Below are 25,851 nucleotides of genomic sequence, written 5' to 3'. Positions count from 1 at the left end.
ATGTGCCCGGTGGCTAGAATATCTATTTGGGGTCTTTTTTTTTTTGGAAGCGCACCAATTATTTTAGCAACTACTGTCATCATTCTGGAAGAATGAACTTTCATCAGGACCATAAATGCTTCACTGTAGGACAAATGTCATCACTCTGTATGACTTTGAAGTGACTTGTGCGTACAATGGCAATGCAGGGATTGAAAAGGGAATCACTGGAACAAATCCCCACCTGTAAAAAAAGAGGCGAACAGTCAGAACTCTTTGCAAAAATGAGGTGAGGTCCCTGTATTCTTCTTTTTTTCCCTTCTTCCAAGGCACCACAAGTTTGCCTTTTCAGAGCTATTCATCATACTGTTTAATTTTTCCCTGCTGCTCAGTACACTGCTACATTTTCTTATACCTGAGAAGATGTAGTTTCATAGGCAGGTAAAGCTGGATTTTTAAAATGGGTTTAAACACTGGAAATTAAAAAACTGGAGCATGTATCTCTTAAGTTTGAATCTCGCACCACAGAGATATGCACAGCAAATGTCTTTTTTTTTTTTTATCATAGTCTAACTACAGGTGAACAAAGCATTTGACCCTTTTTCTACAACTCTCATTACTGATGACGTTTACTATTAGAGCAGCGTTTCCAGCTGTATCCCAATAAAAGAGACCTACATTTATATTCTGATAGTGCACTTTTTTTTCTTTTTCTTTTTTTTTTTTTTTTACAATTTCATACAAATTTAGAACTGTTGACAGTAGAGTCCAGGAAAGTAATTCTGAAGTAGCAGCAGATAGTTGCCCCTCCTTAAGGTGGGTACTTCCTGTTAAAATGGTGTTTTTCTGTTCCACCCTCACCTAGTGCCTGCTCATAGGGGTACGTTTGATTGTTGGGCTTTTCATTCTAATGCTTTAAGCTCTTTACCTTGCAGGATGAAGTGCCGTGAGGTAACATTTGCTATGATTTGGCAGTATGTAAATAAAATGAACCTTAATTGAATTCCATCAGAAATTGACTGTCTTTAAGTTTGTGGTTTTTTGGGGGGGTTTCGGTCCTTCACTACATTTGCAGAGTAAATATTGCTCCTAAATATCACATAATCAGACCAAACTTTTTGTGTTACAATCCTTCCACCGTAGTTCTGCTAGGAAACACTGCTCCGGAAACTGAAATGGGGATTTACTTTTTACTACAAGTATTGCATCTGAATCAGCTATCTTGACTAGGTCAGTTTGGTTGTCTGTGTTATTGCAAAGAATGGAATAACATGTACTGAAAGTGATTTAGTAGGTGTCTTCTAATGGTCATTACAACAGCACAATAAAACGGGACTAAAACTACAAAACATAAATAAAAGGGCATTCATCTTTTGTAGTTTCACTTTTGGTTTGTCAGGTAAGCTACATTAGAATAACAAGTTATATTTTCATTTTAATTCAGTTTTAAATGTGCAAATTTTACATGTACTTGTTGTTATACATTTTACTGGTGCTAAGATGTCAAGTCCTGACGCTTGAAGGAGCACCTGTCGTCCCAACATCCTTTGCGTTTCCAATATGGAAGAACTGGTGGTGGAGGTCCGTGGCTCCAACGGGGCTTATTACAAGGTAAATACCGGCTTATCAATGCAGTTTCAAACATAAAAGTTGTTCATACGGTACAGTATTCTAGTTTAAGTCTCGTGGATTGTGGCAACATGATCCGACTTCCTCTGTACGTACCCGAGAGTTCGATATTAGCTTGTACTAGCAATGCTAGCCATAATTAGCAAGCTAAGCTAGCGTCACTCCCATGTCCTCGCCAGCTGACACTTTTGAGGACCTTTCTTCAAAGCCAGTTTGGAAGAACCGCAGTCTTGCACGCGATAACTTGAATACGTAACACAGAGCAGGTGTTATTAATTTTATTTGACTTCTTGTGCCGCTTTCTCGAGCTGAAAGTTAGCTAACTTGATAGTTGCCTAGCTGTTGACGTCGAAAGATGTTGCTGAAGTAAATAGTATCTGCATGTGTCATCATTGGCTATTGAGCTGATATCAGAAACACGGAGGACCAGCCCATTATACCTTGACGCAGTTTACTAAAGTGTGTCGTGTTGTGAAGGCACCATGGTTGGTGGTGTGAGAGATTTTGAAGTCTCTCTGCACAGACTTCACGACTGACTGTCGCTGTCTATTATTTGATACTCCATCATTCCGAAGCTATTTTTTCGGTATGTGTGAGCCAGCTGTTCCTTGTCAATCCCGACCAGCTGGCATGTCGAGTGGGTCACTGATACCATCGACTTTAAAGCTATTTCTAGACGTGCTGCCCACAGCAACACCCTCGCCTCTTCTCCCCGTGTCTCCTCTCTCTTCTCATTTTTCTCCAGACTTTCAAGTTTTTCTTTCTTGTCTCACCTTCACATCCCATGACTTCTTTTGTACTACTGCATTTTCACACTGTTCTCATTGCTTTTCCTTATTTAACACACCCCTTTTTTTCCCTGGGCGATTCTGTCCACTCTGCCACCCCTGTGTCTTAAACTCTTTAGACATACGTGTGTGTGCTTTCTTTGAATGTAATCAACACCGTCCTTCACGCAAGCGAGACACATGGCTTAAATAAGTGTCTGAACGCATTGAACCTGGGGTTCAGTACTTCCAAGTCTGGTGTGTAGTGTTGGGTACCTCACGTTTGACTCTAGCACAGGCGTTGTGCCAAAAAATGATCCACTGCCAAAACTGATTTCTGATGTTTCTGTGTGTGCGTGTGTGTTTTCTTTTTGTTGGGGCTTTTTTTAATGATATCTTTACTTATGTTGTTAAATAGACTGTAGTCATTAGGATTTATGTAGGAGTTATACGTTAAGTAAGGAAATGACTAGTTTTACAGTGTTTTTATGTCTCTCTGTTATTGTGTCTGTGTATGAAAGAACTGTGATGATATATTTGTTGCGTTTTCCACTGCCCTCTTGGCCAGATCTGTCTTGAAAAAGGCTTTTGTAATGTCAATATCACTTTCTGGATAAATAAAGGATATATAAAAGTAATTTTGCAGCTTCCACCCTGTGATAGGAATGTTGTCAAATGCTGGAAAGCAGTTCAAACTTAAACTTGCAAAACAAGTCCATACTTATCAAATATATCATTTTGTTTTTTATTTATTTAGATATTTTACACACTAAACTATCTTGTGTTGGTCACTATCTGTTACCATCAGTGGTGCTGATGTCACTGTCACAGTATTAGCATACCACAGTATTAAATAGTAGTGCTAGACTATTATCGGTTTTGGTTACGTACTAAGGTTTCAAACATGCTATCTCACATAGTGTAAGAAAGTATGATTGTTTACTGCAGATAATATTCTAATATGCTAATAAATGCAGTGTTAAACATGTTAAAACATAAACTAAGACAGTGACAACAAAGCTCTCTTTCTCTGATAGTAATTGATCTAACTGCCGAATTACCTGAAGAAGCTCATGAAGCTGTCAGTGTCTCACTAAAATACTTTTCTTCAGTTCACTGCCACTGCCATTGTCCTTTGTTTTTGTTGTTCTTTTGTTTGTTTTCTGGTACGTTTTCTGGAAAGTTGCTGGTTTCACTGCCTGCAAGTTTGGCTTTGATTCAAAGACAGGAGGCCGAGCTGGAGGTGGCAGAAGTGAAGATGTTTAGATTAAGTTAGAAAATGTAATGTAAGAACAAGATTAGAAATGAGTACATCAGAGCAACAGCTCAGGTTGAGCATATTGGAGACAAAGTTAGAGATGCAAGGCTGAGATGGATGAAAAGGATGTTGAAGATGGAGCTGCCAGGCAGGAAGAAATGAGGAGGACATCACAGATGGTTTATGGATGTAATGATGGAGGACATGCAGACTGTTGGTGTGACAAAGAAGAATGCTAGGGATAGGGTGACATGGAAGCAGATGGTCTGCTGTGGCAACCCCTGAAGGGACCAGCTGAAAGAAGTCTTTGTTTATGGCTTTCAGATTTTACTAGTCCAGTTTTAAGACCTCTGCTGCTGAGTGTTGTGGCAGTCATCAGTATCAGTCAGCTGCTAATTGACATCCAACATCCTGAAAGTTGGAGTGAAGCTGTGGGAGGCTATGCTACTTGGTTATTAAATTATTTGCAGGGGAGAAAAGTATTTAAAAATCAAATAATATAAACACATTATGTAATAGTTCTTTTAAGAAAGCCAGTGTGTGCCTTCTATACACAAAAGCTCAAGATCACTTATCTGCGTGCACATGCCCACCTCCTGCAACAAATTGAATCTAAATCTGTGGGAAACGTAGTTATGTTCACATTCAGTTTTACACTTTGTGCTGTCACACTGTATCCTAGTGTTTTAACAAACATGTTCAATTTGCTTCTTTTCATGCAGGGTTTTTAAGTATTTTAAATTCATTATTGTGCACATCCTTGTATACATCCTAGCACTTTTCTTCAGAATTGTTTGCTAGTGCTTTGCATATCTTAGCATGTTACTGTGAGTTGTATACAGATGAGATAGTGGCAAACAATCAGCAGGAGTGTGCATCTTGTCAACAATGCGTATATACTTTGTGTGCATGCACAAAATAAAAAAAATGGGTTCCCATACCCAAAATGTCACTTTTTCTGCTAGACATAAAAAACTCTTCTTTTAAAGCAGGAACTATATTTAACCGCTGATCTGTGTTTCTGTCCCTCCTGCAGGGCTTTGTCAAAGATATCCACGATGACTCTCTCACTATTGCCTTTGAGAACAAGTGAGTCTTTACTTCTTCTGCATTTGACCAGTTTTCATAAAACATGTAAATTTAATATTTTATCATAGATCCAGAACCACCATGTTTTAGGTAAAAGAAAAAAATGGGGTCTTTTTTTTCTCAGTTGGCAGCCAGAACGCCAAGTGCCCTTCAGTGATGTCAGGATGCCCCCACCTGCTGATGTCAAGAAGGAGATTGGAGAGGGTGACGAGGTGGAGGTAAGGACACAGATATAAGTTCTCTCCTTTTTTCTTTTCCTCTTGTCCTCACCTGCTTCTTTCTATATGTGCCTTATCCTGCTTATGTTTTCGTCTCCTGGCAGATCTTTTCTAGAGCCACTGAACTTGAGCCGTGTGGTTGGTGGTTGGCTAAAGTCCGCATGATGAAGGGAGATGTGAGTAAAACCTTTTTTGTACATGTGACTATAGGCACTATGAAGAGTATTCTACTTATTCATTTTTTTTGTTGAACCTTTCCATATTTCCAGTTCTATGTGATTGAGTATGCAGCCTGTGACGCGACTTACAACGAAATAGTGACCTTTGAACGTCTGCGTCCGGTCAACACCAACAAGGCCATCACCAAGAACTCCTTTCACAAGTGCTTTGTCCCGGTTCCTCAGGATCTACAAGAAGCGTATGTACAGCACCTTTACAGCAACAAAATTAGAGACAGACAGATTTTAACTAAATTCACAGGCTTGTTTAGTTCATTAGCAGTGAGAGTGTGTATATGCAGTAGAGCCTTTATTGTACCTGTTATATATGGTCTGTCTCGTTTTTTCAGTAGATGTGAACTGTTTGTTTAAGGATTGGAAGGTAATATGTTTTTTGTTTTTTGTGGACAGGTGCCAGAATGAAAATGCTCATAAAGACTTCAAGAAAGCCGTGGGAGCCTCTCACATCTCATACTGCCCTGAGACCAGCCAACTAGTGATTGTGGTAACTGGCTTTCTGTGATTCTGTGGTGACATGTGGATATGTACAGTAGCACCAAGGCTAATGCACGATGTGCTACACCTTTATCCTGCCCTGCATGTTTGTCTAATACATGACTCAGCTGTTCATTTCTTTTAGTGATTATGAGCAGAGGAGTATCCCCACATATTTGCATAAGTCTTTTTATTTCCTGTGTGTGTGTGTTTTAGTCCACCAACGAGACGACAGTGAAGCGTGTGTCTTTGCTGAGTGACATGCACCTGCGCAGCCTCAGGACCAAGCTACTTCTAATGTCACGCAACCAGGAAGCCACAAAACACCTTGAGGTAGGGTGATGGCAAGAAAAAGACCTGTTACTGAGATGTTCTGGGGTTACTGTATGCACTGTAGTTGCCTTGGAACAATCTCGGTAGTTCAGGCCATTTATTATGGTAAATGGTAAAATACAATCCTACTGCTTAAAGTAAGCTAAAACAATAGCCAAATTATACTTTTTAGTTGAGCAATTGTCGTTTTGCTTATAGCTTTTTATTGTGCCATTTAGTATTGGGCAGTGATCTCCAGACTGATTGTTGTATAATACCATAATATAATACAATAATTGAGGTGGGAGAGTGGGGTTAACATAGTGCGGTGCACTTAATGCAAGCTGTGTGGCTGAAACTTAAAAATAAGAGAAAAAAAGAAAGAAAGAAGTAGGTAAGTAACTGGCAAGTTTATTTTCTACTTCCAGTTCAAAAAGAACTAATGTGTGCTGTTCCAGCAGGGTGGCCTTCATATACAGCAGGGATGGGGGAACTCCAGACCTCAAGGGCTGGTGTCCTGCGGGTCCTTGATCCAACACAGCTGATTTAAATGGCTAAATTACCCTCTCAACATGCCGTGAAGTTCTCCAGAGGCTGGTAATTAAGTAATCATCTGATTCAATGTGTGCTGACCCAGGGTGATATCTAACATCTGCAAGACACCGACATTTCAGGCCTGGAGTTCCCCACCCCTGATATACAGTGATGGATGGTTTAGCCTATCATTGGGTGACTGTAAGTAGGCGGATGATAGCTGAACAGCAAAAACTGTATAAAGTTATAACATTTGACAGACTTTTTTCTTTAACTAAACTTTTTTTCCAACAAACTTGTTCAGTCTGTTTTGATTGTTGTTTTTTTAATTTCATTTTCTTTTTGAAGTAGCTCACCTGTCTCTGCTCAGCCCTGCATCATGTGCTCCTCATACATATTAATCTTTTAATTTAAAGAAGTTAAGGAAAGAAGACAAAGTAGCATCTTTCCAAATACTTTAAAGTTACATCTACAGACAGGAATCCTCTTCTTCTTTGACCTCTAGTTTTGTGATGGTGGATCAGTGTAGCCGTTCCTTACAGAGTTTGAAGTTGCATCTGTGTCACAAGTGTCAGTAATATGTAGAAATACTGAAATGAAGATATAGTGAAGCTGATAAAGTTAATGACTCATGAATCTGATAAGTGTAATGTAATGCATGGAAAAACAAGACAAAAAAATGCCTTGATTGGCAAGCCACTAGCAGTTCCTCTGATCATTGTCAGTCCATGAGCTCAGCATCCTTGGACACAACCATATTACCAAAGATATTTCAATAATCTTAACCTCTGTAAGGTCGAGCATTTAGTTTTTGAGTTTAAATTAACAGTACACTTAAATTTGTTATTGTTCAGTTTTTGTACAGGATGAAAGCTTCAGACAGAGCTGACTGAGTTCATTGGTTTTGACTATGTCTTGTGTTTTTCGTAGAACTCCAGGCACTTGGTGTCTTCCTTCCAGGAAGAGTTTACAGTGAGACTGGATCTAATGGGCCTGGCCATTGGCAGCCATGGTAGCAACATCCAGCAAGCCCGGAAGGTTCCAGGTGTAACTGCCATTGAGCTGGATGAGGAGTCAGGCAATTTCAGGATTTATGGGGAGGTAGGTTGGTAATACAGGAGGTAGTAGGGTTACTGGATTGTACACCGGGTAAAATAACTATTTAACATGTCACAAATGATCTAAGTCACTTTTTAAAGATGCTATTGACATAAAATTCTCACCAGATGTCGGCCAATCCATACATGCAAAGAAATCAAACCATAGATGTCCATAAATTATGTGTAATAATGAGAAATGTCTCAGTTGCTGAAGTTCATTCAGTACTTTGTACAAAAGCCTTTGTTGGTGACGAGAGCTTCAAGGCGCCTCCTGTATGGAAAAGTAGTTGTAATGTGGGATTTATGTGATTCTTCCACATAAATAGTCTTTAAATCCTAAAGGGTTCTTCTATGAAGAGTTTTAGTTCTTTCTCTGAAAATTTTATAAAGGAGACAGGTCAGGTGATTGGCTGGGCCATTCTAGCAGCTTTTTCTTCCTCTGAAACCAGTTGAGAGTTCACTTGGCTGTATGTTTTTGATCACTGTCTTGCTGAAACATTCATCCTCATTTTATCTTCATCATCCTGGTGAACGGCAGCCGATTTTTATCAAGAATGTCATGGCACATTTTCCACGTTCATCCTTACTTTAATAATATGAAGCGTGCCAGTGCTGTATGCTGAAAAACAGCCCCACACCATGATGTTCCCACCTACAAACATCACCGTTGGTATGGTGTTTGTGGGGTGATGCAGTGCAGTGCCTTATGGCATCCAAAGGGTTCATTTTGGTATCTGACCAGACTGTTTCCTCTGGGTATTTCACAGGCTTGTCTAAATGTTGTTGTTAAACACGCTTCAACATGCTTTTTCTTCAGCAATGGAGTCTTGCGTGGTGAGTACAATTGTACTAAAACAATTGTACCTGCTGATTCCAGGTCTTTCTGTTGCTGGGCTCTTGAACAACTCTTCTAATAATTCTTTTCACTCTGCTGTCTGAAATCTTATAGGGAGGTCGTTTTATGTTGAAAAATTTGCAGCAATAAGGTTGTGAAGGTCTTGCGAGAGCTCATTGGTTTTACCCGTCTTGTGTGTTTCTTGTGAGACATCTTAGTAATGGGACAGCTTTTTATAGGCCATCATTTGGGACTGAATCAGCTGATAATGAATTTGCACTAAGTGGGAGGATTGCTTTCTAGTTACTGATAGTTACCATGCCCTTTTTCACATTTTTCATGGGTTGTTACCAATGTCTGGTGACAATTTCATGTCAAAAGCACCTTTAGAAACATACTTGCTTAGAGAATTGGTGACCTGTTCAATACATACTTTACCCTCTGTATATAAAAGCAAAGTAAAAGTAATTTCCACAACAAAATCAGTAAATATTTAGTATTTTATCGAGCTTAAATTGGCTTAATTGTCTTTCAGTATATATTGAATTATCAACAGGGCTTTATTATTCTATACAACAACATGGTTGTCACTCACGTCTTAGCTCCTGCCAGTGAGGATGTGAGAAAGAGAAGTGATGACGAGGGTGACATGGTGTTTAACATGTGCACTTAAACTGGTAAACAGTATAGATGCTTTCTCTAATGGTGAACAAGAAAGAAGTAATAACATATCTTTCTTATGAAATTGTTGCTTTTAGTTGACGAGATTCCTACAAAGAAATGAACACCATTTAAAGAATCCATAATTATTCCTGTATGGCAGGTTATGTGTGAAGTAATATGAAAATGCTGACATGAAATTGGATTTGCTAAGTCTCTTTTTTTAATGGTCTCACATGGAGAATGTTATTTATAAGAGAAATAGCGTGGGACTCTTTAGACGTGCTCTTTGTGTATATACTGTACATGTTGTACAGTGGTAACTGGGTTGTGTATATGTTTTAGCTGAGTGTGTAATATATGTAAGCGACCCTGTCTTCCTTTAGACAGCAGAGGCAGTAAAGAAAGCCAGAAGCTTCTTGGAATTTGTAGAGGATTCGGTCCAGGTGCCAAGAAGCCTTGTTGGTAAGTAGATTCAACTATTTTAAGAAGGGGATAAAGAAGTTGGTATTTAGTAACAGCAATGAGTAATTAGTAACAAGTCATTCATTCATTCAGTACATTATTTGCTCAACTTCTCAGCAACATTTAAACAAAAACTTTCATCTACAGGGAGTGCAGAATTATTAGGCAAATGAGTATTTTGTCCACATCATCCTCTCCATGCATGTTGTCTTACTCCAAGCTGTATAGGCTCGAAAGCCTACTACCAATTAAGCATATTAGGTGATGTGCATCTCTGTAATGAGAAGGGGTGTGGTCTAATGACATCAACACCCTATATCAGGTGTGCATAATTATTAGGCAACGTCCTTTCCTTTGGCAAAATGGGTCAAAAGAAGGACTTGACAGGCTCAGAAAAGTCAAAGATAGTGAGATATCTTGCAGAGGGATGCAGCAGTCTCAAAATTGCAAAGCTTCTGAAGCGTGATCATCGAACAATCAAGCGTTTCATTCAAAATAGTCAACAGGGTCGCAAGAAGCGTGTGGAAAAACCAAGGCACAAAATAACTGCCCATGAACTGAGAAAAGTCAAGCGTGCAGCTGCCAAGATGCCACTTGCCACCAGTTTGGCCATATTTCAGAGCTGCAACATCACTGGAGTGGCCAAAAGCACAAGGTGTGCAATACTCAGAGACATGGCCAAGGTAAGAAAGGCTGAAAGACGACCACCACTGAACAAGACACACAAGCTGAAACGTCAAGACTGGGCCAAGAAATATCTCAAGACTGGTTTTTCTAAGGTTTTATGGACTGATGAAATGAGAGTGAGTCTTGATGGGCCAGATGGATGGGCCCGTGGCTGGATTGGTAAAGGGCAGAGAGCTCCAGTCCGACTCAGACGCCAGCAAGGTGGAGGTGGAGTACTGGTTTGGGCTGGTATCATCAAAGATGAGCTTGTGGGGCCTTTTCGGGTTGAGGATGGAGTCAAGCTCAACTCCCAGTCCTACTGCCAGTTTCTGGAAGACACCTTCAAGCAGTGGTACAGGAAGAAGTCTGCATCCTTCAAGAAAAACATTATTTTCATGCAGGACAATGCTCCATCACACGCGTCCAAGTACTCCACAGCGTGGCTGGCAAGAAAGGGTATAAAAGAAGAAAAACTAATGACATGGCCACCTTGTTCACCTGATCTGAACCCCATTGAGAACCTGTGGTCCATCATCAAATGTGAGATTTACAAGGAGGGAAAACAGTACACCTCTCTGAACAGTGTCTGGGAGGCTGTGGTTGCTGCTGCACGCAATGTTGATGGTGAACAGATCAAAACACTGACAGAATCCATGGATGGCAGGCTTTTGAGTGTCCTTGCAAAGAAAGGTGGCTATATTGGTCGCTGATTTGTTTTTGAATGTCAGAAATGTATATTTGTGAATGTGGAGATGTTATATTGGTTTCACTGGTAAAAATAAATAATTGAAATGGGTATATATTTGTTTTTTGTTAAGTTGCCTAATAATTATGCACAGTAATAGTCACCTGCACACAGATATCCCCCTAAAATAGCTAAAACTAAAAACAAACTAAAAACTACTTCCAAAAACATTCAGCTTTGATATTAATGAGTTTTTTGGGTTCATTGAGAACATGGTTGTTGTTCAATAATAACATTATTCCTCAAAAATACAACTTGCCTAATAATTCTGCACTCCCTGTACTGTGCTTATATATCCTCAGTTTACTAGTGTCTCATCTTTTTGACCTAAGCTGCGACATCCTACCTTTTGATCCTTTTCTCTTTTCTTTGTCTTTAGGCAAAGTGATTGGTAAAAATGGTAAGGTCATCCAGGAGATAGTGGACAAGTCCGGTGTGGTGCGTGTCAGGATAGAAGGAGACAACGATACCAAGCAGCCCAGACAAGAAGTAAGCCTGCTACTGCGATGTGTTTACCCCCAACTGCTAAAGCACTGATCCCTATGACAGATGTTTAAAAGTCTATAGGAGTACAGAGCGTACAAACAGTGTCATTTAGTTGGACAGTCCCATATTAACATCTGTGTTGTGTTTTTTTGTTTTGTTGACACAGGGAATGGTCCCATTCACATTTGTCGGCACTAAGGAGAGCATTGGCAACGTTCAGGTCTTGTTGGAGTACCACATCTCTTACCTAAATGTACGAGCACCTTTGTGCGTGTGTCTGCGTGTTGCGTTTGCTAACCTTTTTCAAATGCTGCAATGCGAATTCCCAGCTATGTCAAGCTGCTTTTAATGTCCACTCTGGCACAAGACTAATGACACTGCCCGGCTTTTAGCATGGAAACAGCACACAATAAACATTGCTCAAGCAGGATTGCTTTTTGTATGTGCTTTGCAGATAGTGTTCTCAGATGTGTTATTATAATTTCTTATATTTAATTTGATTTGAATATTAAGTGCAGAAGGATGGAAAATATGTTTGTATGCAGTAAATAGAAATAATATTGAAATGATTATATTACAATATTGTCAAAATATTTCATATTGGAGGCCGTTACTTTAGTTACAATGAAGCCTTCGTTTCCATATTGTTGAGCTGGATTTTAATTTACCACCAATTCAGTCTTTAGCAAGTAATCTTATATAAAAACGTAGTGCAGGATTCATAGATATGTGAAATTTGCTCTTCTGCAGTCTGTATTTTGCTGTGTATCCATTTTACACCATGTGTATGTGTGGGTCCTGTGCTGTTTGCATGTTTTGTGCTGCGTTGGTGCTTCGTGTGTGCTTTGTTTTGCACCGTTTGTGTGTAGGACATGGTGGAGCTACTTGCAGAGGGCGCACAGCTAGCGGAAGAGCTGAGGCAGATTGTGGATTATACACAGGGAGGCAGCCTAGCAGAATTAAGAATAAACAACACAAGGCGAATTGGATGTGATGTAGATGTGTGTATGGTCATTATGCATGTGTGTGCCGTGATGACTATTTTAAAACAAAGCTCTCAGATTTGCATTTTTTATTTATTTAGTTTAGAACATACTGCTTTTTTTGTATTATTTATCGTCTTCCTTTGCTCTAGGAGGTGGAGCAGCTTCGTCTGGAACGGATGCAGATTGACGAACAGTTGCGTCAGGTTACCCAGGGCCACCGACCAGTTGACAGGGACAGGGGAGAGAGGGGGGAGAGAGGAGGTGGGTATAATACAGAAAACAATGCCAATGCCTCCTCTACGTCCGTGCATGGCAGTCGCTCTTACAACAGCCGAGGGCGTGGACGCAGGGGCCACAACTACAGCACTGGATATGGTAGGCATCTCTAAAAATCAAACGCTATATGTGCAAAAAAATCACATATACAGTAAAATCATGCAGGAGGTCAAATGTTTGGATTGTTCGCACCTGTAACAAGGTGTATAACTATCTCCTTCTTTCTCCCTCTTTGTTCTATCCTTTTTATGTGGGTTATTCTTTCTTTCTTTCTTTTTTTTTGTCTTCTCACACGTGTTTGGTTACACTCAGGCAACACCTCAGAGCAGTCCAACGCCTCTGAGACAGATTCTGAGCGCAAAGATGAGCTGAGTGACTGGTCTCTGGCTGGAGAAGATCATGAAAGGTGAGGTTACTGTGATCCATATATTGCATTATCTCACCAGTTTTTGACTAAACTGCTGGTTGCTGTTCTGTGTAATCAATTTCATTTGGTTTGGTGGACTTGCAGGGAGCGGGAGAGAGGCCCACGGCCACAGAGAGATGGCCGCAGAAGGCCAGGACCCGGCCGAGGAAGGGGAAGGGGACGTGGAGGAAGAGGAAGTTACAGCAACAGCTCTGGTAAAATTGATAATTCAAGGAAAGTAGGGACACTCTAATTTGTCTAGGGAGCTTGGAAAGAAAAGCGTCTGGACTTGTTTAAGTTTCCTTGAAGACGTTTCATCCAAGAAGCTTCTTCAGTTCTGGACTGAAGCTTTAAGTTTCCTTGAAACGTCTTTCAGGAAACTTAAAGAAGGCCAGAAGCTTTTCTTTCCAAGTTCCTTAGACTACGACCTGGATGATTGGGAACCTTCACAGATATATTGACACTCTAAGTTATCATTTTCTTCTGTTAAAGTTCTGTTTGAAAGTTTTTGCCTATTAATCTGATCCTGTATGTGCAGCAGGGCCTCGAGACCATGAGGATAACCATCACTATGGAGCCTTGGAGGTAAACACAGAGACCGATCAGACAGCTGATACAGATGCTAGCGACTCCAACTTGCCTGCTAACCGCCGCAGAAGATCTCGGCGACGCAGAACAGACGAGGATACCACTCTGATTGATGGCATGAGCGAGTCAGACAACGCCTCTATGAGTGAAAATGGAACAGGTATGAACGTTACTAGATGTTTGTTGTTGTTGTTGTTGTCGTCGTCTCACACAGTGTATTCAGGTTATACCGACTGCTGTTCTGAGCTGTCAGGACTGTGCAGCAGTGCATCATTTCTATTTTGAAACATAAAGGGCGTCAGTGCAGCTCAAAGTAGATGACAATTGTAGATCGCGATGTAAGTCCCTCCACCCCAATCCCTCTGTTTGTGATGACCTGACACCTTTAGATGACCAGGAAGCTAAACCTCAACGTCGTAATCGTAGCCGACGTCGCAGAAACCGTCTGCCTGAAGAGAGGCAGCCAGGTAACCAGGCAACTGGATCACCTAGTGTGCCCTCCTCCAGTGAGCACTCTGAATGACTTGACTAAAAAAACCTTGTGTTTGTTTGTGTTCCACCAACACCATGCTAAACACAAACTATGGAAAACTGAGCAGTCGTGTTCTTGGCTTTTGCTATTTGATTCAATATGGCTGATCAATACTGTAATATAGCATTTTCTAACAAGGTTTGGTACGTAGAAATATAAGTATGCATCTCTTTTTAGCAGAAAACCTTTTTTTACCAATAACTTTGTCACAACTTGCTTTTGCTTTGTCATGCTGACATTAACAGCAATTAATAGTCTTGTTTGTGTGGTGTGTCATTGTAAATTGTTCTAACATATTTTGGTGTAATCTTGAATCTAAAATGCATAATTAGTAAAAAGGTTATTCTCAGACTGTGAGAAAGGGCACTTTTTCTTTAACTGTGTACACAGGTTTAATAGTAATTCACTTCACACTGCAAATGCTGCTGTTGTGTGTGTTTCACTAATCTACAAGAACTGTGAAGACGATACAATCCTGATGACGTTTGGAATATCTGAAACAGATTTGTGCCTCTGCTCTGGTATGAAGGAGTCAGTCTTCATGTGCTTTCATAGTTTATTTTCTCTGTTGTTGTATTTGTTTAGTTACTGTGGCTGACTACATATCCAGGGCTGAGTCTCAGAGCAGACAGATGATCGAGAAGGACTCCCAGAAAAACAAGGATGTGGTCAGTACCTAGTTTACAATATCCTCACTTCTCGCTGCTTTAAAAGCCTGGCAGTCACTGGTGATTTAGTGTTCGTCATTCATTCGTCATTCTCTCTCACCCATCACACACTGTTTGTCCCACCTTTCTGTTTAGGGTCAGGTGGATGTCATCGCCGAACACAGCCCAAACTCTGCCGTGGCAACCACTAATGGTTCTAACGGTGCAGCCGATGGCGACGGCAACAATGGCACAAGAGCTCCCAGGTCTTCCACTGAGAAGTCCACTAAAGTCTCCTACAAGGAGGAATCTAACCCACAAGCTGTTGTTAATGGACTCTCCTAGTCAGGGCAAGGAAAATGGTTTCAAATATTTGAACTTCTAGAGCTGCACTTGATTGAATCTCCATGACTGGAGCAGCTTCAGAAGTGAACCATAACATTTAAAGCACTGTTTTCTCTCTCTCTTTTTTATTTTAGATTTTCCAAATATTTGTGACCTGTTCCGCTGTGCAAGTTTCAGAGGTCAGAACCTGAACCTCCCTTTTTACACCTGTTTTATCCAACTATTCATTTTCCTTTTTTTTCTTTTTTTTTTTTACAATAGTTCTTCCTGTATGAGCTTGCCAAAGATAGTCAAACACACATAAACTTACAGATGTGTACATGAACTGCTTTTCAGTCCTGTCTTCACTGAGAGCTCTGGGAGAGGCTGCACTGAGTACAGCGTTTATTAAATCAGACAGGGATTCCAGTCAAACCCATACTGTGGTATGAATGCAGCAGTCCTTTTTCTATTCGTAGAAACATCACAGCAGGGTTTTAAAAAGCCTTTTCCTAGTTGGATCCAGAAAAATGCTTCCATAAACTTATTTCAGGATGTAAATTAACTGATCTGCATGGGCAGTAGCACAGTGCAGATTGGCTTGTTGGAAACCCCAAGTATGTTTGACATAAACGTGATTAGCTGTCGTGCCTTGAGAGTAGATTCAACATGTCGTTGCCTGGCTCTGCATGCCATCTGAAATCCTTTCACCTGTTTCTGTGTTAGCCTTCATCTGCCACAGCGGAACCAGACACGGCGTCTCCATGTGCTAAATGTTCTCTTATGGTACTGCGGGAGGTGAAGGCAACCACTGAAACACCCCAAAAAGATTTTAGGGGCATCTTTTTAAAGTCAGGAGTGTCTGTTCTCGTTGTGGGGAGGGTGGGGATGAATCCAGTTATCCTTTATATATATATAAATATATATATATAAATAAATATATCTGTTGAAGAATTTCACATTAGCTGCTTCCTGTTTTTCCAATATGCAACCACTTGGGTCACAGAAGAAATGCTTTTACATCGTGTCTGGAAAAGAAACTGTAGAAGAGTCGTTTTCTTTGCACTGAAACATAACCTTTCTTCTGTTTAAAACGTGATTGTAGTTGAGTCTGAAAACTGGCTTGTTACCGTTTAGTGCTGGACAGATATGTACCATCAGTGCTCGGCCACCTGGAAACATCTCATTCCTAAACATTGTTTCATTACGTACATCCCGAGTAATGCTTGATGCTGATTAATTTTTTTCCCTCACTAGGAATTCAATAAAGTCACTTGAGTTTCTTTTAGGGTATTGTCCACTTTTATCTGCCCACTGTTGGGGAAAACAGAGCCCTGTAAAAACCGACCACTGCGGTGTTGAGATGTTTCCAGAAAACCTTGCCCAGGTGACGATGTCATTTTCATGGTTCTTCCACACTGGCTGGCTGGAAACTGGTCATGACTGTTCCACTAAGGAAGGAGATATATTTGGTTTATTTATTTTTAAGAAAATGTACAGTATTTAAAAAAACAAACAAAAACAATCTCTTCTGTTTTCTTGACACTAACATGCGATGCTTAGAGGTTTTCTTTTGGGACAAATTTGGACTACTGAGAGTTGTGACATCCCAAGTGTTTTTGTTGGGTCAACTACAGTAAAGTTTTTTTTGTTGTTTTTTTAAGGATCGTCTGGTTGGTTGATGTGCAATATGTTTTGTATGCAGGTGGTTCTTAAATAAACTTGATCTTTCGTGTAGATCTAAAACCCATCTCTGTGTCTTGCTTGTGACTGTTAGCTGTACACATACTTTTCAGGAATGCTGCGTCGCTGCATTGTGTGGAGATTCTGATTTGGATAGTGAATGTGACAATAACCTGTTTACTGATGTGTAAAGTATACTGGTGCAGTTCGAGTTTATTAAACAAGGTTTGTCTTTTTCAAAAACTGAGACATGACCCACATCATCTAACTCTTGACCAAGTTTATTGAAAAGTGTCTTGTTAGTTTTTGTATTATCCTGCAGCCAGAAAGATTATTAAATGTATGAATACAATGTAGGCATCCTTTACTAGCCATGATTTGTATATGATAGCTGTGGTGTCTCTTTTACAAGTTAAAAACTTATGAAATGAGAAATAGGAAAAGTTGTGTCTTTGGCTGAATGTAATGAAGTGTTTTCACCACAGATGGGATCCTGCCAACACACCCTCTTGGCTTCTGTGGAGTCACAGGCAGTTTCATGTTGCTAGGTTCACAGACTTAGAAGCTGTTGATTTGGTCACCACTCATGTTTCAGTATCCATCAGACAGAATTTCTTTTTCAGCATACAACCGGCTTCTTTTCACTGGCTAAGCTTCAAAACATTTCCATATGCAAATGCAAAATGTTTCACCTGCTTAAGTTGATTTAAACCACAAATCTGCTTTTGAGTGAATTAACCTGTTACATTGGAACATCACATACAGTGGGGCAAAAAAGTATTTAGTCAGCCACCGATTGTGCAAGTTCCCCCACTTAAAATGATGACAGAGGTCAGTAATTTGCACCAGAGGTACACTTCAACTGTGAGAGACAGAATGTGAAAAAAAAATCCATGAATTCACATGGTAGGATTTGTAAAGAATTTATTCGTAAATCAGGGTGGAAAATAAGTATTTGGTCAATAACAAAAATACAACTCAATACTTTGTAACATAACCTTTGTTGGCAATAACAGAGGTCAAACGTTTACTATAGGTCTTTACCAGGTTTGCACACACAGTAGCTGGTATTTTGGCCCATTCCTCCATGCAGATCTTCTCGAGAGCAGTGATGTTTTGGGGCTGTCGCCGAGCAACACGGACTTTCAACTCCCGCCACAGATTGTCTATGGGGTTGAGGTCTGGAGACTGGCTAGGCCACTCCAGGACTTTCAAATGCTTCTTACGGAGCCACTCCTTTGTTGCCCGGGCGGTGTGTTTTGGATCATTGTCATGTTGGAAGACCCAGCCTCGTTTCATCTTCAAAGTTGTCACTGATGGAAGGAGGTTTTGGCTCAAAATCTCACGATACATGGCCCCATTCATTCTGTCCTTAACACGGATCAGTCGTCCTGTCCCCTTGGCAGAAAAACAGCCCCATAGCATGATGTTTCCACCCCCATGCTTCACAGTAGGTATGGTGTTCTTGGGATGCAACTCAGTATTCTTCGTCCTCCAAACACGACGAGTTGAGTTTATACCAAAAAGTTCTACTTTGGTTTCATCTGACCACATGACATTCTCCCAATCCTCTGCTGTATCATCCATGTGCTCTCTGGCAAACTTCAGACGGGCCTGGACATGCACTGGCTTCAGCAGCGGAACACGTCTGGCACTGCGGGATTTGATTCCCTGCCGTTGTAGTGTGTTACTGATGGTGACCTTTGTTACTTTGGTCCCAGCTCTCTGCAGGTCATTCACCAGGTCCCCCCGTGTGGTTCTGGGATCTTTGCTCACCGTTCTCATGATCATTTTGACCCCACGGGATGAGATCTTGCGTGAAGCCCCAGATCGAGGGAGATTATCAGTGGTCTTGTATGTCTTCCATTTTCTGATGATTGCTCCCACAGTTGATTTTTTTCACACCAAGCTGCTTGCCTATTGTAGATTCACTCTTCCCAGTCTGGTGCAGGTCTACAATACTTTTCCTGGTGTCCTTCGAAAGCTCTTTGGTCTTGGCCATGGCGGAGTTTGGAGTCTGACTGTTTGAGGCTGTGGACAGGTGTCTTTTATACAGATGATGAGTTCAAACAGGTGCCATTCATACAGGTAACGAGTGGGGGACAGAAAAGCTTCTTACAGAAGACGTTACAGGTCTGTGAGAGCCAGAGATTTTCCTTGTTTGAGGTGACCAAATACTTATTTTCCACCCTGATTTATGAATAAATTCTTTACAAATCCTACCATGTGGATTCATGGATTTTTTTTTCACATTCTGTCTCTCACAGTTGAAGTGTACCTCTGGTGCAAATTACTGACCTCTGTCATCATTTTAAGTGGGGGAACTTGCACAATCGGTGGCTGACTAAATACTTTTTTGCCCCACTGTAAGTGTAATTTCAGTAAGCACAGGAACATTTAAGTTTCTGCTAATGCTAAAGTGTTCAAACCAACTAACATTTTACCACATTAACAACAGCGTGCTGTCGCTAAAAAAAGACATGCAACATAATATTCACATGTCCAAATGTATCTAGTAAAATCACAAGTAGAAAAACTGTCTTTGTTCTCTCACAAAATGCATAATACTCAATGACTCCATTAAGTTTAGCAACTGCTTATGAGACATCTGTAGGTTGGACTAAGAAACACACTTCATGTGTGATCTTAAAAAACACAAAACAACAATTTGAAGTTCTGTCAAATGGAAACCTCTTTATAGAATTTCACAAAGTCAATATAAACTGAGCAGTAATAATGGCAGGATTCTGGTCTGCACTTGTACAGCGTGATTTTATTTTTAGAACAATCAGTTAGAAAAACTTTCAAGTCAGTCAGTGCATGAATAAGCATCTCCACTTTTATTTCTTGGCCTGCCCGTCCATCAGATCCTTTGCTTCGTTTATCTTTGCTGCTAAGTAGGGAGATCCACCTGCAACACACACACACACACACACACACACACACACACACACACACACACACACACATAATCACACTTCACGTTGAACAACAAAACAGTTCCTTTTACTATGCAGGATGTTGACAATACACCTAAGACCTGTTAACAGACTTGCCACTCATGCGTAACAGCTCAGGACTACATTCTGAAGTTAAATGTTATGTAAACTTTATTTATACAGCACCTTTCACAGGTCAAAACCCACAAAGTGGGTAAATAAAAACAATAAAAACAGGCATATAAAAACACAGAAGACAAAATGATAAAACAGCATACATATGACATCATACAGCCTAAAACTAGTTAAAAGCCAGTCTGAATAAGCGAGTCTCCAGCTGCTTGATTTTTTTTTTGCATGATCAGCTTTTCATTGTAAATAAAGTGCAATTGTGAAACGTGGTCACCGATTTTTATGAAGGTTCTCGAGCCAGTGCAGTGTTTTCCAGAACAGAGCTGTGTCGTTTCTTCTGCAGTGATGCCTCAGACTTGTGTGCACAAATACCAGGAGGGTTGAAAGCTTTTAAAGTCTGAGAAGAACTTTATTCCTTGATTTTATTTTTTTGTTGACTGCAACCAAGTTTGAAACTATTTTATTGTTTTATACACCTTGATATATAATCCTAAAGCTGAACACCTCTCTGGACTTTGTGGACCTTGTATCATATTTGTACATTTGGCAGGACTATGTCTGAATGAACTTTTTATGCTTATTCTTTTGTAAAAATTCTGTTGCTCTGCTTTCAGTATACATGTCTCTGATTGTTCTGGTGCTTCAACGCAGCCATTTTTATCCAAATTTGCTGACAGCTACACTGGAAAGTCCCTGCTTGACTTATAAAGTTGACCACCGTTATAGGCAAAGGCAAGTGAAGCCAGATAATGGAAAGATACTCTGATTATACTGAACTTTGTTCATAGTATTTTAGTGGTATTTTGTTTATTTTTTATTTTCACTAGATAACAGACTCATCAGAAAAATAGTCGGTCTTTGAATAAGCACTAAGCTTTCTCTTACCTCTATCTGGATGGTTCAGGATCATCAGTTTTCTATGAGCTTCTCTGATCTTATTCTTGTTGGCTGTGGGACTGAAGACAGAATAGTGGTGCAACAGTAAATGTATGTAACAGTGAGTTATTATGAGTGATTAGTGGTGGTTGTTAAATGTGCTGCTGTAGTGGAGAGACTACAAACAACACAACAAGGTAGCCGTGCAGCACAAGACCAAACCTCTCTGAACCTGGAAGTATTGTAACATCACAGATAGACTAAGAATCAGTGCTGAGTGCTGATCAGCATCCACATACCTGACACCTAAAACCAGAGCAGCTTCTCTCTTTGTCATCTTTGGTTCAAATCCACCTCTATAGTAGCCTCCTCCAAATGCCTGAAACAATGTGTGCAGTCGAGGTTACGAGTTAGGAAAGAGAAAATGAAATGCAGACTGAATGCAAAGACCAACATGTGTCTGTGTTTTCTGCACATCGAACTGGCAGAGTTATCACAGCAAACACGGGTTCCTTCTTACAGTTTTAGGGAAGCTCTGAAGGGCCTGTTTCATCTGGGGTTCCATCTGCTTCATGGCCTGCATGGCATAGCGACCTGGTACATGAAAAAGATGAGACATTTACAGTGATGGGCAAATCCACTTTATCTCAGATGACAAATCAATCTGTGGATTTGTCCCTTAAATGTTTTACTGTTAACACTGATGCGGTTTAGGGTTGGGCGCCGGTGCAACTAACAATACTTTTCCCACGATAATGCTACTATCACAGTACAACAATACAGATACAGTACTGACACTACAAGACAACCTGTAATATATGAAAATCTGAGAATATATTAACTAACAAAAAATCACCTAGACTCACCTAGCTTAACCGAACTACCAAAAAACATTTGTCTTACATCTTCAGTTTCTGCTTAATAATTTATTTGTTGAAAATCAATAAAAAGCCACATAACTTAGAAACTATGATTCTTACAAGTGTGTTGTGTACTGTAAACATATAGAGAGCGTTGTGTAAAGATTTAAAATATCATCACATTTGACCTCTGACCTCTTCTTTAAAGTCAAAGAATGTCAAACTTTCATCTTTTATCTGTAAAACTACTTCAAGTTCTACTACCTTTGTTTAGGACATGATACTGGTATATGGGGATTCTAAAAGTCACATCATAGTTTGCCTCCAAATATCATGTCACCTCTCCCCTCACTTTTACATTTCACGCCTGCCTTTCTTTCAAGTTTATTAATATTATACAATAAACTCCAGTTATTCATGTCCACCTATTTACAAATTAATACCTATAATCTATAGAGGTGGGAATCACCATACATCTCACGATACGATATTATCACAATACTTAACGCACGATACGATATTATTGCAATTTTTTAAAAATATTTTGCGATATTCAGATTCTGTACATAAAGGTAAACTTTATCAATATTCTTATCTAATATCAAAGTCTCGCACTCAGTCTTTCTCTCATTTCAGTCAGTTTTATTGTTGACAAACTGAACGGTTTGTATTACAGTCTAGTCCAACTTAACTGAATGCAACCATCTGGTACAATTATAGCTATTATGAACTATGCAATTTATGAAAACTATGCAGCTCATTAAGCAACTGAAGAATTTGAAAGTAAATTAAAACAAAATATAATTTTACATTAAATAAAAAAGTTTTAAACTTAATTAAAATAAAACATGTCTTAAATTAAAATAAGTAAACTGTCATGTTTATTGCTGCCAAAAAAAAAGTGAAACACATTTGGACAGTGAAGGAATGTCAGGATTCTTGCTCAGAAAAAGGATCAACATGCTCTGAAGTCATATCACGATACTACACAGTATCGATTATTCCCCCCACCCCTAATAATCCATGACCTACTCCAAAATAATGTTTGTGGAATCAAAGTAAGCATGTCATGCCACCCTTATCTGATTTTTTCCTGCACTTCAAACTTCCTAAACTTTATATAATACTACTCCCTTAAAAGTAAATACTGCCCAGAGATTAAACGACGTTGGCAGAGGTTTGCACTCTCAGGTTTCTGTAATGTAAATGTTCTTCATAATTTAATATCTGCTTTGGAGGCGAGGAGCATTCGCATACTGTTAAATTAAACCTTAAACACAAGGTTTCATGTAGTTTCTGTCAACACACACAGGACTCGCCCTTGACCTACTGATAGATGACAAACGGAAAACCAACATAAACATGAAAGTTAAATCATTCAGTGGTTTTGGTTTTGAGTCAAAAAGAATCTGTTATGATATGGGACGGATAGAACAACAGTCTTCCAAAATATAATATTTATCATTTGTGATGATGGTGCTGCAAAACACCAACTATTATAACTGCAAGTCTATTAGTCAGACTGTAAATCTGTGTTTCACACCATCCTTCCTTCCCTTTAGATTAAATGCATTTACAAAGTGCTTCGCAGTCTACAAACATTTCTAACAATGCTTTTTACTATACATACTATGTGTGGAAAGCTCTGTCACACTGCTGCTGCGCTGCCTGCAACATGTGTTACATTTAGTCTGCATTGTGTGTTTAACCTTTTTCTATGTTAAACATTAAAATTTGCTTTACTTTTGTTAAATATGCGGCTCTACTCTATATGTTTGTGATCAGTCACTCGCTGCCAAAACCGCCTCTTTTATGCGAGTGCTGTCATTGCTAGACCAGGAAATCCAGGGTCGAGTTACTGGGTTGATATCTAGCTTAACCTGACCACTTAGCTAGATTGCCGATGTTGAGAGGTCTAACCACACAGTTATATTTTCTTCATTACATTATTTGTAAGACAGTTCAAGCCTCTTATTCCTGCTCGGGATAGTATATTAAGCAAAATGACACTATAAATGTGCAAAGTGCAAATAACACTATTAAAAAGTTGTCAAAAACATATGTAAATTTACAAAAATAGAACTACGTAGAGCTATTTTTATGTCATCCATATATGTGTATGCATTTTGTTTAATAGTTTCCTTGCAATTCAAGTGCTTTGTACTGAAGTTCAATGTCCATGGTGCTGTACACTCGTGAAACCCTGTCTGACAAAGTTAACAACAAAATTTTCCATTCACGGACCTGCAAATCCAGCTGCTGCCAGAGCCAGTCCCACTGCCACCATGGAGCTGGCCTGCGGAGGCAGAAAGGTGGAAATCAGAAAGCTTCATGACATTAGGGGATACAAAGCAAATCAGCAGACCAGTGACCGCGTTGGAGCTCGCTGCGAAACCCAAGCGGCGTGTTTACATTTGATTTAAACCTATCAATGGTCCAATTATCAGGCTAATAGTGACGTGCTGGTTAAAATAAGAAGAACACCAAACTTTAGCTTAGCTTGGTCCAGTCGTGTTGGGTCATATGCACGTTTAAGTAAAGCTAACACTAGCTTAGCTATTAAAAATAACGCCTTCAAACGCTATTTCCGTAGTCTCTCGAGCATGCAACCATTTTCACATTTCATGTGGTAAATCACGATTTCAACTTACCATGTTTCTGTGTTATGTTCCGTTTATGCTGAAGATTACGACCATAACTTTTGACCTCTCATGTTTTCGTGGCTCAGGCGTCCATGTGTTTATGCCGGAAATGAAAGAGAACTGTCGTAAACGCCGGGTAAACGCAACTCGCAGCTGTTTCCTTGGTTTCTAACGTTTGTGTTTATTCCTGGATAAATAAAAATTTGCGGGAAAGTTATTTGACTTTATAAAACCATACAGTTAAAAGAAAAAAAACACAGGTTAAACATTTTAAGGGAAACATTTTTTTAAAAGGGAAAAAAAATTGAAAATAATACTTTACCCAGTTTATGTCAATGAAAATATTCTGTTGTGATTCTAGGATGAGACAAGTACAAGTAGTGAATGTGCAAACTCGTGTTAATGCTTATGCAAGGTAGTTTATTAGTGTGACAGATACTTCTAATAATACTGTAAGAAATAGTGCAATTATACTTAATAGCTGTGATGAGGTGGTAGAAGAGCAGTGTTGATTATTTTATTCAGGTGTCTAATGGTCTTTGGGTAGAAGGTGTTTGAGAGTCGTTTAGTCCTCAATTTCAGACTCCTGTAGTGTGAATAGATGACGCTGTAGGTGATGTTAATTATGTTTTGGGCCCTCCCGATGATGCTGGTGCTATGAATCCCCTGTAGTAAAGGAAAGGTTACTCCTGAGATATACATTAAAAATTTTATCCCGCTGTAATGAACAGTGTAAATAAATAACCACTGTAATTCTGGTAGTAATCACACTTTCAGCTACACATGCATAAGAAAACAACAACAACAACAAAACCTTAAAGATCACAGATGCATACCTTTGTAATTTCTTTAATCTCTTCAGTCTGATGATTTCATTTTCCCCTTTGAATATTGCCTCTAATGTTGGTCTTAGCTGTGTGTCCTTTCCCCTCCCATGCTACTCTTGGTCCTTTTCATGAATGCTGTTGGAAGTTGGAACCTGACATGAACCTTTTTGGCAGTGAGTTCAATTTTATTAGTTTCAAAAGCACATTTTAATTTTTAAATTGTGGGTCTCTGTGTGGTCAAACTAGATGCTATTGTTAGCAACCCGTTAAATACTAGCTTAAACTGAATGCTTTTTGAATGCTTTTCTTGTCACACGTGTTTCTGGTATGTATACTCATATTATAGGTAGCTGGTGAGTGTGATACACCGCAGCTCAGGAGTGACTAGAACACTTGAAGTGTGATACACAGCTAATGTTAGCATTTAAAGTGCACTGGGAGGCCAGGGCTAAAAAAATAATTAAACTAAATAGTAGTTTAGCTAATTAGCAATTTAACGCTTTGTTAAAGAGCTACATGCACTGGAACAGCTAAGACTGTTTTCCAGCAAGTAAAACTTCTTGCCAAAAAAGTGCGCGTGGGTTCAGCCGCTAAGCGTGCTGGTTGATCAGAGGATGGCCACCTACATCTACGTCGTGTTCCAGAACAGTAGCGCGAGACGGAGTGTTGACAAACAG

General features: G+C 39.6%; 2 protein-coding genes across 19 annotated transcripts; one reads left to right on the top strand and one right to left on the bottom strand.

Moving 5' to 3' along the window:
* The first annotated feature begins 1,486 nt into the window (after positions 1–1,486).
* Positions 1,487–16,961, top strand: fxr1 (FMR1 autosomal homolog 1). 18 transcript variants are annotated; one of them, XM_080291546.1, is made up of 20 exons: positions 1,487–1,590; positions 4,670–4,722; positions 4,847–4,940; positions 5,045–5,116; positions 5,210–5,358; positions 5,570–5,663; positions 5,870–5,986; positions 7,430–7,600; positions 9,481–9,559; positions 11,350–11,459; positions 11,614–11,709; positions 12,326–12,457; positions 12,592–12,817; positions 13,031–13,124; positions 13,230–13,339; positions 13,663–13,872; positions 14,102–14,218; positions 14,830–14,912; positions 15,048–15,241; positions 15,371–16,961. In XM_080291546.1, the coding sequence occupies exons 1-19, from the start codon at positions 1,540–1,542 to the stop codon at positions 15,234–15,236; spliced, it is 2,247 nt and encodes a 748-aa protein (XP_080147672.1). In that variant the 5' UTR covers positions 1,487–1,539; the 3' UTR covers positions 15,237–15,241; positions 15,371–16,961. The 18 variants fall into 18 exon arrangements, with proteins under 18 accessions (XP_080147672.1, XP_080147676.1, XP_080147673.1 ...); XM_080291550.1 differs by having other exon boundaries at positions 11,623–11,709; positions 15,048–16,961; XM_080291547.1 differs by having other exon boundaries at positions 11,617–11,709; positions 15,048–16,961.
* A 2,690-nt stretch (positions 16,962–19,651) lies between these two features.
* Positions 19,652–24,512, bottom strand: dnajc19 (DnaJ (Hsp40) homolog, subfamily C, member 19). The gene is made up of 6 exons (XM_026147477.2): positions 24,357–24,512; positions 23,950–24,001; positions 21,366–21,439; positions 21,145–21,224; positions 20,855–20,925; positions 19,652–19,809 (listed from the first exon to the last, which is right to left on the bottom strand). Exons 1-6 carry the CDS (start codon positions 24,357–24,359, stop codon positions 19,739–19,741), a joined length of 351 nt encoding a protein of 116 aa, XP_026003262.1. The 5' UTR covers positions 24,360–24,512; the 3' UTR covers positions 19,652–19,738.
* Positions 24,513–25,851: the final 1,339 nt, after the last annotated feature.

Source organism: Astatotilapia calliptera, chromosome 17, assembly GCF_964374335.1.
Source record: "Astatotilapia calliptera chromosome 17, fAstCal68.1, whole genome shotgun sequence".
In the NCBI taxonomy this organism is placed as follows: Eukaryota; Metazoa; Chordata; class Actinopteri; order Cichliformes; family Cichlidae; genus Astatotilapia; species Astatotilapia calliptera.
The sequence above is the reverse complement of the archived record's forward strand: the minus strand, read 5'-3'. Positions and strand labels throughout refer to the sequence as shown.

Bases quoted from the DNA above. Each gene is read 5' to 3' on its own strand.
- fxr1 (XM_080291546.1), top strand. From the start codon at position 1,540: ATGGAAGAACTGGTGGTGGAGGTCCGTGGCTCCAACGGGGCTTATTAC. The intron at 4,941-5,044 runs GTAAGGACACAG...GTCTCCTGGCAG, and splicing joins GAGAGGGTGACGAGGTGGAG to ATCTTTTCTAGAGCCACTGA. The intron at 5,987-7,429 runs GTAGGGTGATGG...TGTTTTTCGTAG, and splicing joins AAGCCACAAAACACCTTGAG to AACTCCAGGCACTTGGTGTC.
- dnajc19 (XM_026147477.2), bottom strand. The intron at 21,440-23,949 runs GTCCGTGAATGG...TTCATGTACCAG, and splicing joins GGCAGCAGCTGGATTTGCAG to GTCGCTATGCCATGCAGGCC. The intron at 19,810-20,854 runs GTAAGAGAAAGC...TGTGTGTTGCAG, and splicing joins CCTGAACCATCCAGATAGAG to GTGGATCTCCCTACTTAGCA.